The sequence below is a fragment of the Callithrix jacchus genome, chromosome 7, assembly GCF_049354715.1.
Source record: "Callithrix jacchus isolate 240 chromosome 7, calJac240_pri, whole genome shotgun sequence".
NCBI classification, from domain to species: Eukaryota; Metazoa; Chordata; class Mammalia; order Primates; family Cebidae; genus Callithrix; species Callithrix jacchus.
The window spans coordinates 6,497,138-6,512,983 of NC_133508.1; the positions used below are offsets into that span (position 1 = coordinate 6,497,138).

The 15,846-nt window shown below is 45.2% G+C and overlaps 1 protein-coding gene across 6 annotated transcripts in view; it reads left to right on the forward strand.

Moving 5' to 3' along the window:
• SFMBT2 (Scm like with four mbt domains 2) overlaps positions 1-15,846 on the forward strand; it is a 264,676-nt gene that overhangs the window by 23,476 nt on the left and 225,354 nt on the right. For all 6 annotated transcript variants that reach the window (XM_035306701.3, XM_035306700.3, XM_035306702.3 and 3 more), the window contains exon 2: positions 7,212-7,362. In XM_035306701.3, coding sequence (XP_035162592.3) covers positions 7,263-7,362 — 100 coding nt within the window. In that variant the 5' untranslated portion in view covers positions 7,212-7,262. The remainder of the gene's footprint in view (positions 1-7,211; positions 7,363-15,846) is intronic.

A 15,846-nucleotide genomic window follows, 5' to 3' on the forward strand; every position in this document is an offset into this window, starting at 1 on the left:
TGTTCTTGAAATTACATACAGTTCTAAGAAACAAAAGGAAATATGCTTTCTTTTAATAATAGTCTTTTTGGGGGGGTTAGGGCGTTGTAGTTAGGAAGGGCTTTGCTTTTAAAAAATATCTTGTTTCTATTTTGCAAAGCTTATGGGAGGATCAGTTGTTATCACCAAGATTAGCCCTTCTACCCCCCTAAAAAAATCCCTTTGAAAGTAAATAGAAATTTCTGTGAAGTGGGTTATTATTCTCATATTTAATAGATTTCCCCAAGAATGATCTATTTCCACAACATAGGTTGCATGAGTTGCTGTGGAAAATGAAGTCATTTATTCTAGGAAGCATGACTGCCTGTTGTGAAAAGACTGCATTTTGTTAGCATAATTTCTACGATGCTCTGTTGATGGGGCCTCTCAAATACTTCTTGGACCTGTTCCTTTCATTTCTTCTCCGCTGTTGTAGTTCAGACCGTCGCCTGCACTTCCGGGGTTTTCGTCTGTTTCTATTCATCCATCTTGCACATGGCTCCCTGAGTGATACTTCTGAAACAAACCCGATCATGTCACTGCCTGGAACAATGCCCTGCCGTGTCCACTGTGTCTGCAGATCGACGTGCAGGGCTTGGGTGGTACTGTGGCAAATGGTCTCTTCTCATTTGGGCTCGGCCAGCCTCTCTGTTCTCACCGCAAGTCTTTGTTCAAATATCACTTCCTGAGGTCTTGCCTGACTGTCATCTAAATAATTATCATCCCTCTGGCCGGGTGTGGTGGTTCACATCTGTAATCTCAGCACTTTGGGAGCCCGAGGCAGACAGATCACTTGAGGCCATGAGTTCAAGACCAGCCTGGCGAACATGGTGAAATCCCATCTCTACTAAAAATTAAAAAAAATAAAAAATTAGCCAGGCATGGTCGCAGGCACCTGTAATCCCAGCTACTTGGGAGTCTGAGGCGGGAAAATCACTGGAACCTGGGAGGCAGAGGTTGTGGTGAGCTCAGATCGTGCCATTGCACTCCAGCTTGGGCAACGAGAGTGACACTTTGTCTCCAAATAATAATAATAACAATAATAATCATCATCCTTCTTTGTTTGTCTGATCTTTTCTGCTTTGTTTTTCCCGATAGCAGTTATCACCATTTCACAGGCTATGTTATCTACTAATTAAAAAAAAAACTCCATTAGCTCTTTCCCCTGATTAGGATGAGATCTCTACCAGCGCAGGAATTTTGTTTTGTTTTGCCGCAGATGCCTTCCTGCGCCTGGAACAGTGCCTGACATGGAATGGGGGATCAGTACCTATTTGGGGATGAATGGGCGTGATACTGCTTGCCCCACAGTCCTGACTCCCGCCCTCTCCCTCGAGGCATCTCGACTTTTCCCAAGGGTCTGCCCTGCTGTTTGCATGGTACCTCCATGTTTAAGACCGTTTCTACCTTCCTGAGTCTCTGAAGCCTGTGCTCCTATTTGCTCCTTTGGTTTCCTCTTTTTTTTTTCTTAATTTTTTCTTTTTGAAACAGAGTCTTGCTCTGTCACCCAGACTGGAATGCAATGGGAGCTCTTTCAACTCACTGCAACCTCCACCTCCTGGGTTCAAGCCATTCTTCTGCCTTAGCCTCCCGAGTAACTGGGACTACAGGTGCATGCGACCATATCCAGCTAATTTTCTTTTTTTGTATTTTTAGTAGAGGTTTTGCCCCATTGGCCAGGCTGGTCTCAAACTCCTGGCCTCCCAGAGTGCTGAGATTACAGGCATGAGCCACTGCACCCGGCCTCTTTGTTTTCCTCTTATCCTCAGCTTCTCCGGGCAGTTCTGCTTCAGCCTCTCCTAATTTTCTGTTCCACTTTGAGGCACCCCGGCCCACCCAAACTCACCTTCTTATCCTTCTTGATATTTGCCTTTTGTCTTTCCTGGGATTCCAGGTGCGTTCTCAGTGGACCTGGTGGTGGTTGGGCGTGCGGTGTGATGGGCAGACTTGTTTTCAGGAGTCACCTGTCCTTGGTGGCAGCCGCTGGTATTTATATCTGTCCCCAGTGGCCAAGGTAGTGTCTGGTATAAATACATCAGATGTTCCTTTAAGACATACACAAGAAAATTGCATAGTATCAGCACTGGTTTAAAATTATATGTGTCTTAGAATTTGCTAAGAAAAGTTTATTATAAGCTCTTGAGGGCAGCTTTTCAGGAGGAATTAATTTGGAGAAAATTGATCCATTCCTAGGAGTGTTGATTGCTCCACGGGCAGATGACTGTGTGGGGTTCCCGCCACTCCTTATTTCTTTTCATTGCCTCTTCCCCATAATAGATGCTCAGTTATTAAAAATCGACGATTTAAGAAAAAATATAAAAGTCATAACTGCATTGTGGGAAATGTGGATAATAGGGGAAATGGAACTGTAATTGACTGCTTAGGGCATGGGTTCTGGAGCCAGTCATGTGGGTTCAAATCCCAGCTCCACCTCTAGCAGCTGTGTGACGCTGGGCAAGTGACTTCATCCTTCAGGTTGCTTCTCTGTAAGATGGGAAGCTGTGTGACGCTGGGCAAGTGACTTCATCCTTCAGGTTGCTTCTCTGTAAGATGGGAACAGTGATAGCACCTACATCCTAGAGGTCTTATGAGGCTTAACTAAGTGCATGTTTGTGAAGTACTTAGTAATCACTGTAAGTGTTGGTAAAATAAAATAAACATAAATGCTTACTTACCATGATAACACTTGCTTTTCTTCTATTTGGGGGGACAGAAGCTCCTCCTTTTACCAACAGGTTTAGGTTCCCGACTGCTGAGAAGTTCATTTTAAGTCCCAATGACCTGATGGATGACCAGTGGGTACATATACACAGATTTTTTTTTTTTTTGCTCTGTCTTCTAGCTTGGAGTATAATGGTGCCATCTCAGCTCACTGCAACCTGTGCCTCCCAGCACAGGTTCAAGCAATTCTCGTGCCTCAACCTCCCGAATAGCTGGGATTACAGGCATGTGCCACCAGACTGGCTAATTTTTGTATTTTTAGTAGAGACAGGGTTTCACCATGTTGGCCAGGCTAGTCTTGATCTGCCCACCTTGGCCTCCTAAAGCACTGGGATTGTGAGCCACCATGCTTGGCCCACATAAAGATAATTTTTTTTTTTTAAAGGCAGAGTCTCACTCTGTCACTCAGGCTAGAGTGCAGTGGCATAATCTTGGCTCACCACAGCCTCTGCCTCCTGGGTTCAAGTGATTCTCCTGCTTCAGCCTTCTGAGTGGCTGGGATTACAGCCACGCATCATCACACCTGGCTAATTTTTGTATTTTTAGTGATGTGGTTCCACCATGTTGGTCAGGCTGATCTTGTACTCCTGACTTTGTGATTCACCTGCCTCAGCCTCCCAAAGTGCTGGAATTACAGGTGTGAACCATTGCACTCGACTCAGAATTTTAATTTTTTCCCCACCATAAGCCTCTGTCTCTTCTCACTAGGACACTGCTATTGCTTTTGCACTTACCGGACAAGATGGAGTTAATTGTGTCCTTTAAACATCTCAAAAGTAAGCACACATCCACAAAATACACAAGTACACACAGCACAGGGAAGCCTGAGCATGAGCTGGAACCTGAGAGGGCCAGGCTGAAATGTGGATCATGAAACACCGGTCGCTTTTTCTTATTTTTTCCTGGACCATGATTTTGCTGTTATCTGTGAGTTTGAGATCTGAGAACTTGTAAGGAGAGGGGCTTTCGTACTGGAACTGCCGGCGGCCTTGGCTTGTTTGGACATTCTCCGTGTGCCCGTCGCGTGTCTGCACTCCTGTGTTCTGAGCTTCCTTTCATGGAGCTGTGTGTTCTGTTATGACCATCGTTTTTGGGGCTCCGTAATGTTCCTTCAAGCCCCTTTCTCCTGGATATGTTCCGGGATCGCCTCTTCCCTTTTTCTCCCCTGGTGTTCCTTTGTTTGCTCCACATGTTTCAGTTCCTTCCTTTTTCCTTCCATTGAGCACCCTTCTCCCGGCCAAATTCCCAGTATCTCCCCCGAGGGAACAGTGGAGGGAGAGCTGGGAGGGGAGAGCTTTCCACAGTGGGCTGCTGCCCCCTCCTCCTCTCCGAGCCCATACCACCTGTGGCTTCTGGGGTCAGTGGATGTTGTGTACCAGACTCAGTGACCAAGTGACCCTGTAATCTCATAACCGCACTTCCTTACATGGGGCAGGGTGAAGGGTAGAGAGTAGATACCTTACCCTCCGTAATAGGCCAGGTGCCCTGCAAACATTCTTGGGGGCCGCTTACGCATTTGGTAGGATGGATGCACTTGCTTATCAACAAGTAGTTTGTTTACAGAGTACCTCAGCGCTCGCTCCCTACATGCCAGGGGCAATCCAGGTCAACTGGGAGTCCTGCTACCCACGGTAAGCTCCAGGTGTAGCACAGAAGACCATAGAGTGCCCTTGGCAGCCAACCTTTCCTCTACTGTGTGCAGCCCATGGGAGGAAATCTCTGGAACCTTCTGAGATGAGGTGCGGGCACATGAGTTCAGTGTTAGGTGATGTTTAGTCCTGCACCTGCTAATGCAGTGTGTTGGTTCATTGTTGTGAAAGAGGTTGTTCCTATTCCCAAAGTTTTGTGTTCCTGTTGTCCTAGGAATGTGGAAGACTTGCTCTTAGGAGAATGCAGTTCCATCCATCGTTTGGTGGGTTATTTTAGCAAACCGATATCCACAGGGTAGGTAGCCAGCCTTCATAGTAAACTGCTCAGTTTGCCAGTGTCCTCTATTAACAAAAAAAACCTTAGAACCCCTCTAGCTATGAAAAGATTCCTCCATTTGGTGTTATTTCCAGCTCAGCTTTCAGAAACTAAGCTCATTACGTTGCAGATGATTCACTGGGGACATAAGATAACCTCATTTTTTTTTAATTAAAAAACCTTTGTGTTCATTATTAAAAACTATTAAAAAAGGATTTCACTATTTTAAAAATTTCATTTTCATTATGGATAAAGCAAACCCAGTTTGTATGTTGGTTCAGGTCATTGCTGTAGATAATGTATTTTCTTACACTACCTGCCTTAGATTCACGCATCTAGGAGGCTGTGGTTAAGAGTGTGTTCACTTGCTTCCTCTTTGGCGTCCCGCATGGGGCCACAGTGAGCACGTCATGTCCACAGATCTTCAGGAGACGGATTTACTTGTCTTCCCTGTGATGTTTTTTTTTTTTTTTGATACGGAATTTCACTCTTGTTACCCAGGCTGGAGTGCAATGTCACGATCCTGGCTCACCACAACCTCTACCTCCTGGGTTCAAGTGATTCTCCTGCCTTGGCATCCCAAGTAGCTGGGATTACGGGTGTGTGCCACCATGCCCAGCTAATTTTATATTTTTAGTAGGGATGGAGTTTCTCCATATTGGCCAGGCTGGTCTTGAACTCCTGACCTCAGGTGATCTGCCCGCCTCCGCTTCCTGAAATGCTGGGATTACAGGCATGAGCCACGTGCCCAGCCTTTCTGTGATTCTAAAACAAGCTGAAGAAACTGTTTTGGACCCAGTACACTGCATTTTACCCAGACTGCTCACATTTTACATCAGAAAAGTCCTGGTTTAAGTTATTTGTATCATTGATGTTGACGTCTGCACCTCAAACCTTGTGCCCTCATTTTTGCCTCAGAAAACATGATCACGATCCATGGTGAGCCAGGATTGTGACATTGCACTCCAGCCTGGGTAACAAGAGTGAAATTCCCTATCAAAAAAAAAAAAAAAAAAATCACAGGGAAGACAAGCAAATTCGTCTCCTGAAGACCTGTGAACATGACGTGCTCACTGTGGCCCCATGCGGGACACCAAAGAGGAAGGCCCTGTGCTGAGAATTTTGAGTGAAGGAGCCATAATCTTTCATTTCCAGGGGATTTCTCTCTTGCACTCTCTTTCCCTTGGCTTAGTCATGAACTTGTCTATGTAACAGCAAAATGCCTAGGTGGCTGTTTGCCGACCCACTCTGGATAGTTTTCCGGTTCATACTCTGAAATAGGTATTTTCTTTCTTTCTAGTGTGATTGAGAAATAGCTTCCTGTCCTCTCCAGAGTGTCTGGGATAGTACTTTAGTTATAACACATGGATAAGTCAATGCACATCGAATTAAATTTCAGTGCTATGTACCTGGTACATTTCCTATCTCTTCCTACTTGTTTTCGGCATGAATTTCCTTTTTCTCTACTATTGCACAAATGGGTATCATCCTGTTTCATGAAGTTTCTTTTTTTTATTGAAATGGGGGTCTCATGACATTGCCCAGGCTGACCGTGAACGCCTGAGCTCAACTGATCCTCCCTCCTCACCCTCCCAAGTAGCTGGGATGACAGGTGCAGGTAGGCCACCCACTGTACCTGGTGTGAACCTTCAATTTTGACAAAACCTCCAAATATTTGTTTGTTTGTTTGTTTTTGAGACACAGTCTCACTCTGTTGCCCAGGCTGGACTGCAGTGGTGTGATCGCAGCTCACTGCAACCTCTGCCCCACAGGTTTAAGAGATTATCTTGCTTCAGCCTCCCAAGTAACTGGGATTACAGGTGCCTGCACCACACCTGGCTAATTTTTGTATTTTAGTAGAGGCTAGCTTTCACCATGCTGGCCAGGCTGGTCTCAAACTCCTGACTTCAGGTGATCCACCCGCCTCAACCTCCCAAACTGCTGGGATTACAGGTGTGAACCACTGCACCTGGCCCCAAATCCTTTTTTAAAGAGATTTTACCAGTATGTAAAATATCCCATTGGTAGATATAGGTGCACTCTATTCTTTTATTTCTTCATCTCTACTTGCCTATTAGCTGATTTAAACTTCTGTCTACATGTGAAATAAAAGAGAACATTGAATGGATGAGAGACACCGGGAGTTATCGCAACCAAGGAGCAGCCATAACTGGCCCTGATGCTCAGACCAGCCACGCGGTGTTGTTAAACCACCAAAGCCATGTGGTGTTTCTCTCTTTCATCCAGACTGGTCTCGAACTCTTGACCTCGAGTGATCCACCCCCCCTCAGCCTCCCAAAGTGCTGGGATTACAGGCAGGAGCCATGCGGCCAGCTGCATTAGTCTTTATTCCTGGTACTTTCCGTTATCAACGTTACCTTGCATCCTGAAAGTGATAATGAAATGGTAGCAACACTAATAGGGCTCCGTTGTTTTTAAACAATTAAAAATAAGTTAATATTAATATCATTAAACTGCTCTGATTTTTTTTTTTTGATTGCTCTTAGGTGATTTTTTCTGCAGGATGAATTAAGAGAAGAGACACTTCCTCATCAGGGATGGAGAGTACTCTGTCAGCTTCCAGTATGCAAGACACCTCATCTTCACCCTTGGAAAAGCGTCTTGGCTCAGCTCATGGAAATGGAGACCTTGACTCTGGTAGGATTTTGTTTTCTAAATTCATCTGGCTTTTTGATCGATTGATCAGTATCTTCCTGAAAATATTCAGGAAACAATGGGGCACCGTTTCTAGATCTCACATGCTGTCTGTTCTTGGGATTTAAAGTCCCGTTTATAAGGATATAGCAGCTCTAAAGTTTGGACCGAAATTCTTATTTTGGATACCAGACAGAGGGGACTAGGTTACAGCGCAGCAGCAGATCCCTTCAAAATCTCAGTGGCCTGGGGTAGGAAGCGCTTGTCAATCACACACATCGGGGATGCCATGGCCCCAGGGACTCATTGTGCACCATCCTACCGGGTATGTTGTGAGTGAGAAGAGCAGGGTTGGAGGCCTTGGACTGGTAGTCACCTGCTCTGGTTCACAAGAGGCAAATGCCATTTTTGCTCAGAACCCCTTGATGAGAAGTTAGTCAGTCACATGTTTCTGCCACAGCAAGGGAGGTTGGGAAAAAGAACTCCTTCCCAAGTGCCTAAGAGAGAGACAGGACATTGAACCTGCTTACATAGTAGTTGGCGATGGCATAGCATCTAATACAGCGAGCATGCCTGGCAGAAAAGCCTACAATGTGAAGGAAGGGAGGTCGTGAGGATTGATGGTGCAGTGTGTCTCCCTTCCACAAATCTGAAAAACAGAACAGCTCCCTCCTCTGACTCACAGCCTTCGATTCAATTTTGTTGATTGACTCACTGAGACGGGATCTCACCTGTTGCCCAGGATGGAGTGTGGTGGCACAATTATGGCTCACTGCAGCCTTGACCTCCTGGGCCCAAGGGATCCTCCCACCTCAGCCTCCACAATAGCTGGGACTACAGGTGTGTGCCGCTGTGCCTGCTGATTTTTAAATTTTTTGTGGAGATGGGGTCTCACCGAGTCGTCCAGGCTTGTCTTGAACTGTTGGGCTCAAGTGATCCTCCTGCCTTGGCCTCCCAAAGTGCTGGGATTGCAAGTATGAGCCACCACACCTCGTCTTGACTGGATTTCAGTTATTTAACTAATGAAGTTATAAGTGCTTAAATGTATCTTTTTCTAAATACTTAGACAACAAAGCATTTATTTTAAAAGGGTGCTTTTTTTTTTTAAAGGGTTACATTGTTTCTACATACCAGCAAATTAATTAAGGACAGTTTAGCCCTCTGAATTGTAAACATTTGCTATGGTAAATTCCTGTAAAAAATGTTGCTTATCAATTCAGCAGGTCATTGGACCATGGTCCAAAGAAGTGACAAAGTTTGTCTTCACATTTTGATGAGACCCCAGTCAATGACAGATTACAGATTGCTCCGCATCACTGAATTTATTAGATTATGTTTATAAAATTATATGGAAGAATACCCAGAAAACCTCACATGGGCGAAGGCCTTGCTGTGTTGAAACATGTTAATGTCTGTTTCCAAATCAGCTCAGTTGTCCCTCTTTCAGATTTTTCTACACATAGCCAGATATGGGAAAACTTCTCCCACAAGTGGAGCTGAGTCATTGTTTCTTCCTGGAAACATGGAAATTATTTTCTGAGAAGACCTAAGTGTATAGGCTGAAAGTGCATCCTAATTATTTTGTTTTATTTAAGTACAGATTTGCATGTTTAAAAAGTCTTTCTTGTGTTTGTCTAAGTTATTTTTCCCCTTTTGGAGTTCCTGAGCTTTCAGGGTATTTTTATAGTGTATCATCTGCACACATCAGAGGAAGATTACTGCGTCGTTTCTCATGGTATGTTTTCCAAACTGTTTAAAACAAACACCAACTGTGTATTGGCTTTTCATGTGCACGCAGTTTCAGTGTATCTCTCTTAAGTAGATTCTGAAACTCATTAATGATCATCTGGTGTCAGGAAAATGATTTGTACCAACTTCATTGAGGGTGATTCTGTGGACAGCAAGTGTGAGAGTGAGAATCATTATATCCTCGGCTGCGGAGTCCGTGCAGAAGGCCCATATATGGAGCCCACATCTATTCACATCAGGATTGGTTCCTTGCTCTTGCGTGGGGGATGGCCGAAATCATACACAATGTCCAGATCTTTAATGGATATACTATTTCTAAATGGTTCTAAATTATCTTATCAGTTTTCAGAGATAGGCACAGATTTTTTTCCACCCCCACGTGGCTAATCTGTCCTTTCTCCTCGAGATTTCTGTGTTTACTTGTGCAGTGAGGAGAGTTTTAGATGACTCTACAGACAGACTCTTTAAAGAGGGCACAAATTTAAAGCAGAGTCTAAGACTGACAGAGGACAGTTTCATTCTAGAAACTCAAATCTAGTTTTGAGCATTTTGATTCTACCAGTAGTTTATTATGTTTTACTAAAATCTAGTTTTGAGCATTTAAATTATTAAGTATGCTTCTATAAGCAGTTTGTTATTATTTTTTCCAACCTGCTAACCCACAAAGTATTTCTATTCCTGGAATCCCTTGGTGAGGTATTTGGTTCTGGGGCCAGCTGGGACAGGTTTGGGCTGTGCAGAATCCTAGTGCTGAGGGTCTTCTCCTGGGAAGTGTTTTCAGATGGGATTTACTCATTCCACGTACAAGAGGAGGTAAACCCAGTGTTCTTCAGCTGGTTCTGAACACACCTGTGACAATAGGTATATGAGCACGAGTTCAGACAGTGTAGCAAGCACACATGTGTCATTTCACCTAATCTTTCAACAGCCCACTGGCATAGCTGCTTTTACTGTCCCCATTTTACAGATGAGGAGACTGGACAACAAGGTGAAGTGACTTGGGCCCTGTGTTAGTAGCAAGATTTAATCTGAGGCCTTGTGAGGCTGTGGGTGTGGTGCTCCAGAATTCTGGGGGGCATGTGCCCCTTCAAGTGCAAGATGAGTCATCAGGAAGTCCTGACACTTAAACCCACACTCACACCCACCCCACCGCCACACACACGCACCCCTACACCCACACCCATCCATCCACCCATCCCCTCACACCCACACTAACACCCATCCACACCCACACTTATACCTGTCCATCCACCCATCCATCCACCCATCCACACAGACTCTCACGCATTCACATACACACCCATATTCATACCCACCCATTCACCCACACATACCCACCCACCTGCCCATACACAAACACCCACAGACACACACACACACCCACAAGTTTGGGGGCATGGACACAGCTTCGATTCTTTGTTGTTCTTTCCTGCTCTTTCCTCCTGTGCCACCTCCCTGTGTCCTGTGATACATTACTACAGTGGTTCCCAACCCCCCTGACCATAGCTTGGTATTGGTCTGTGGCCTGTTAGGAACTGGGCCACACAGCAGGAGGTGAGTTACAGGTGAGTGAGCTAAGTTTCATCTGTATTTACAGCCACTCCCCATGGCTCACATTACTGCCTGAGCTCTGCCTCCTATCAGATCCACAGTGGCATTAGATTCTCATAGGAGTGCCAACTCTACTGCGAACTGTGCATTCGAGGGATCTAGGCTATGTGCTCCTTGTGAAATCAAATGTCTCATGATCTGTCACTGTCTCCCATCACCCCCACGTGGGACTGTCTAGTTGCAGGAAAACAAGCCCACGGTTCCCACTGATTCTATATTATGGTGAGATACAGAATTATTTCATTATATACTAATGTAATAATAATAGAGATTAAAGTACACAATAAATGTAATGCATTTGAATCATCCCAAAACCATCCTCCCATCCCCTGTGTCTGTGGAAAAATTGTCTTCTATGAATATGGGAATTCACTCAGGTTGGTGGAAAAATATTAATGGAAAAATAGTAGAGAAAGTTACAGAATATAGTCATGAACCCTTTTGGAAGTCCTAAGGTAATTTCTGTAGAAGTTTTGGCTGAAGGCAGCCTAAATCCCCTTTACATTTAGTTAATAAGTAAAGCAAATAGCTAGGGTATGTGGGGGAGTTTATCTGAATAGCTTGTTTACTTATATGGTCTCAAAACTCAACTTTGAGCCGGATGGCGCCCTCGGGGGGAGGTTGACCAGGGATATTACCCTCTAATGGTGTTTGCTTTGGGCATTGGAACCTGTGCTTTAATCTTCAACCTCTAGTGATGTTGACTGAACCCTTTGTCAATTAAACTTTACTAACTAAATGTGAGTCTCACTGACTGGTGGTTGCAGCTGTAACAAACAGCACTCTCCAGGGAGTCTGTAAGCTGCCTGGTCCCTCAGCCGAACTGACAGAGCATAATATCTGCGTGTCAGTGTGCTTTATCGCTGAGTCAGGGTCTGCAGGACAGACCCCGACCGTTGCGCCCAGCATCAGGCAACTCCGCCAGTGGTACCAAAACCGGTGCCTAACTGTCTTCTGCAAAACCAGTGCCTGGTGCGGAGAAGGTTGGGGACCGCTGTGTTACTCTCTCCCTAACAAGTGACTACACTCAAGGGACTAAAGTTTTTCCTTGAGAAAATTATGGGGTGGTGTTTTCTCTTATGTTTCATTTTTGCCACTGCCCATCCCCAGATGCTATGATGCTATGTTTCCTTGCAGTGATGCTCCCCGCAGAAGGAAGACTTCTGCTGGCCTCAGTCTTACTACCAGTTTTTTTTTGGGGGGGAGGGGCTTTTTCTAAGGAAAGCTTAAATCACAGTTGAGATCAATAACCAACACCCAAGTCCTGTAAATGAAATAGGCACAATGTAAAATTACTCCTTCTCCCAGGAACAGCAAATATGTGACTAGAACAAGCCCAGGGAGAGGAAATAGCCCTGGCGTGGCAGCCTCCCCAGCAGATGCCACAGACAGCATCATCCTGGGGCACACCAAGAAGGGAGTGCGTGGAAATTCCAAGGCTGGGATTCCAGGCGTTGTCAGTCACTGTGATTAAAAACAAGCAGAGCAATATGCTGACATAGTCTTCAGTAGATTCCTTGACATTATTTTTATGGGCCTGCTAAATGGAATTTCCTGATAAAGCCTATAGATAAAGTGGCATTGCACATTTAGGCAGAGTGAGCCTCGGTAGAGAGAATTACACTGAAAATGTGGGCTTGATTCTTTTTCTTGGCATTTGGAATATATTAACCAGAGAACCACAGGCTCTTCTATTTGGGAAGGAAAGGAATCAACATTTTTCTTAGAATAAATCAGGCCTCACTCTTCACGCTGGGAACTGGTCCTGTGTGACTCAGTGGTATTCTCTCTCTTTTTTTTTTTCTAATCCTCCTTTCAATAGTTGTGGCTTCTCCTGGCTAGGGGATTTTTATGAGTTTTTCTCTCCTAGAATAACTCTGGCCATCGGGTTATCAGATGAGTCAGGAGGACCTTTGTGCCATGAGGACTGTCCCAGACTTCGGGGTAGCTCTGCAGTTGTGAGCTCAGATTCTAGGCAGCTGGCCACGGTTTCTTTCTGAGTTGTTTGCTCTGATGCTTCCGATGAATATATTCAAGGTGGAACAATTTTCTAAATCTTAGGATAGTATAAAACGACTGTCAGTATTTACAAGAAGAAAGACTTAATGCCTTCTTTCTTTCTCTTTCCACATTAAAAAAATATCTTGCATCTAAGAAGGTGACAGTAAGCATTCAGCCTGAATCTGCCGATCCGCAGCTCCTTATTGGTGTGGTGGGTGCAGGTTTTAATGTTCAGCCTTGTAAAGGAAGCCTTGTTCCACACTGCAAAGTTGTACAAACCCAAGATTTTATTACTTAAACAAAGATGTATGGGCCATTTGTTCCTTCCGTTTTTTCACTCCAATGTCACTTGTACCCCAGCTTCTAGTAAGGTATAGTAAGGCATTCTTCTCATGTTTGTTATGAAATATTTTTGTCTCATAAATAGCTTTCTGTTTTCTAAACCTGGATTGCTGCTAATGAACACGCCTGTTTTCTTTTAAATGGTGACATTTTCTTAGTGGCTTTTCCTCGTCGGTTTTCATGACATCGTGGGGAAATACCTCTCAGGGGTTCCTTTACAGCAGAGGGAGATTGTCAGAATTTCCTTGATAAAATGTTTATGGGTTTAAGAGGTTTATGAATCAGCTATAAATATTTGCTCTGGGTTTATGAGACCTCTCCCCATAAACATTTTGTGTTTTTCTATTGCTCATTGAAATGCGTTTGGAGAATCAGCTCCTTTGGGCACATAGGCCTGGGGAAGGGTTGTATGTGACAGATTTTTAAAAGGCTGTATTGTGAGTAACCCCTACATTTTGTGCATAACTTCGTTATAACAGCGCAGTTCAAGTCATCAGTGCTGGGCATGAAGGTTTGATTTTTTTTTTAAATCCCGTTGTGAGTCTGACTTTTGGTTACCCTTTAAAGTGTTTTCTTTAGACCAGCAGAGAGTGACGGAACTTACTGTTCTACTGATTCCTGCAGGGGAGACACAGTGGCACCCTCTGACCTCCTGGGTAACTTGACTGAATGCAACAGTGTGCACCGAAGTCTGTAGAACCCATTATATTGGGAAATGGAATGAATTAAGATTTGATGGAAACAAAACTTTTCATACAATTCTGATAGCATAGATTAGAATTATGTGAAATAAAGAACCGTAACCAGTGGTCTCAGTGTTGAGGCTGAAAATTGTAGGCTCTGGTCTCCTCTGATCTGAGTGATGGAATTGTCGAATCTCCATGGGTAATGCGAGGGTTTACCAAAGCCTCTCATCCCAGGTGCTGGTGAGAGCAGGCAGTTTTTGAGGGTTCCGCCTTGATATGCATGTTGCTTTTCTTTTGTTTTGTTTTTTGAGATGGAGTCTTGCTCTGTGACCCAGGCTGGAGTACAGCGGCATGATCTCGGCTCACTGCAAACTCGACCTCCTGGGTTCAAGCGATTCTTCTGCCCCAGCCTCTTGAGTAGCTGGGATTACAGGTGCATGCCACCATGCCTGGCTAATTGGTCTATTTTTAGTAGAAATGGGGTTTCACCATGTTGGCCAGGCTGGTCTTTAACTCCTGACCTCAAGTGATCCACCTGCCTTGGCCTCCCAAAGTGCTGGGATTACAGGGTGAGCCATTGCACCCAGCCTTGATTTGCATGTTTCTGATACACAGGCATGAGCCACTCAGGACAACCTGTTCCGTTTTTCAGCAGCCATCATTCTCAGAGTCCTGCCCAGAACCTCCATGCCTCCTTTGGCCCAGGACTGAGTTTCATGCTGACGTCTCCTCCCCAGGTTCTCTTCTTCCTCACACACAGGTTCTGGGAGCTCAGTCCACTCTTCTCCCCTCCACAGGTGGCCATGGCTTCCTGTGTCTTCCCTTTTCCTGCTTTTTTGGCTGTAGACTGTTTCAGGGTTCACCAACATGGAGAGACAGACTTGTCACTTCGAAACCTCTGTAGGATTCTCCAGAGAGACACAGGGGTGGCGGTGGTTGTTTCTGGTGCATGATACAGGTGGGAGAAGGAGGGGGAAAGTACTTCATAAGGACTCCATCTTTGGACTCCTGACCCTGAGGCTGGACAGCAGTGGCTCAGGGTGATTGCCTGCCCTTTCTGAGCTCTCAAGATTGCCCCTGTGAGTATCCCTCCATGATGGTTCTTGGAAGGATCGTGAGGCAATGCCTGTGCAGCACTGTCTTAGTCTGTTCTGTGTTCCTGTGACAGAATACCTGAGGCTGCATAATTTATAAAGAAAAGAGGTGTATTCGACTCCTGATTCTGGCGGCGTCGCGGGGCAAGCTGTGGACAAAACCCCTCAGACACCAGAGTGAGGAAGGAAGAGACTTCATTTGGCCATGGAGCATCGGCAGACTTGTGTCCCAAAAACCAAGCTCCCTGAAGAGCAGTTCCTTTCCCTTTTAAAGGTCTGACAACTCTAAAGGGGGAGCAGAGGTGAAACTGTGCTGTTGCCCATTGGCTGGGCCGCTGACCTCGCAGTCTTTGCCTTTCACTGATTTGCTAATTTGTATTTGGTGTGCGCAGGAAGGGAAAAAAGGGAAGGGTTACAGGAGTTGACAAAGGCAGTAAATCACCCGGTGACAGATGCAATTCTAAGGGGGGCTCTGGATTGTGCAAACATGAAGTATGTGACTGGGGGCAGGTTTCTTGGTCAGAGGGAGAACATTCCTCTGCTACGTTCTCAAGGTTTACAGATCATATAGATACCAGTTACGGAAGGGGAGTTACTTTCCCAGCCCTCAGGCCTCACTGTGGCAAGGCCACTGGCATCAGCTAATCACCTGACAGCTGACTTCAGCTTCTTGCTATTTTACTTTATCTACCAGCAAGCAACAGGCAGGAAATAAATGGCTTCCCCTGACAGTGGTTGTAGTCTAAGGTGGGTGAGGCTTCATCTGGTGAGGGCCTCAGGCTGCTTCCACTCTTGGCAGAAAGAGGAAGGGGAGCAGGTGTGTGCAGAGAGCACATGGCAAGAAGAAGCAAGAGAGAAACCAAGGAGGCCAGACTTGACAACACACTCTCGAGGGAACTCGTCCATTCTTTCAAGAGCCAGAACTCACTCCTGAGGGAGGGCATTCATCTATTCATGAGGTATCTGCCCCCCTACTAGAGGTATGACCCATACCCCCCGTACTA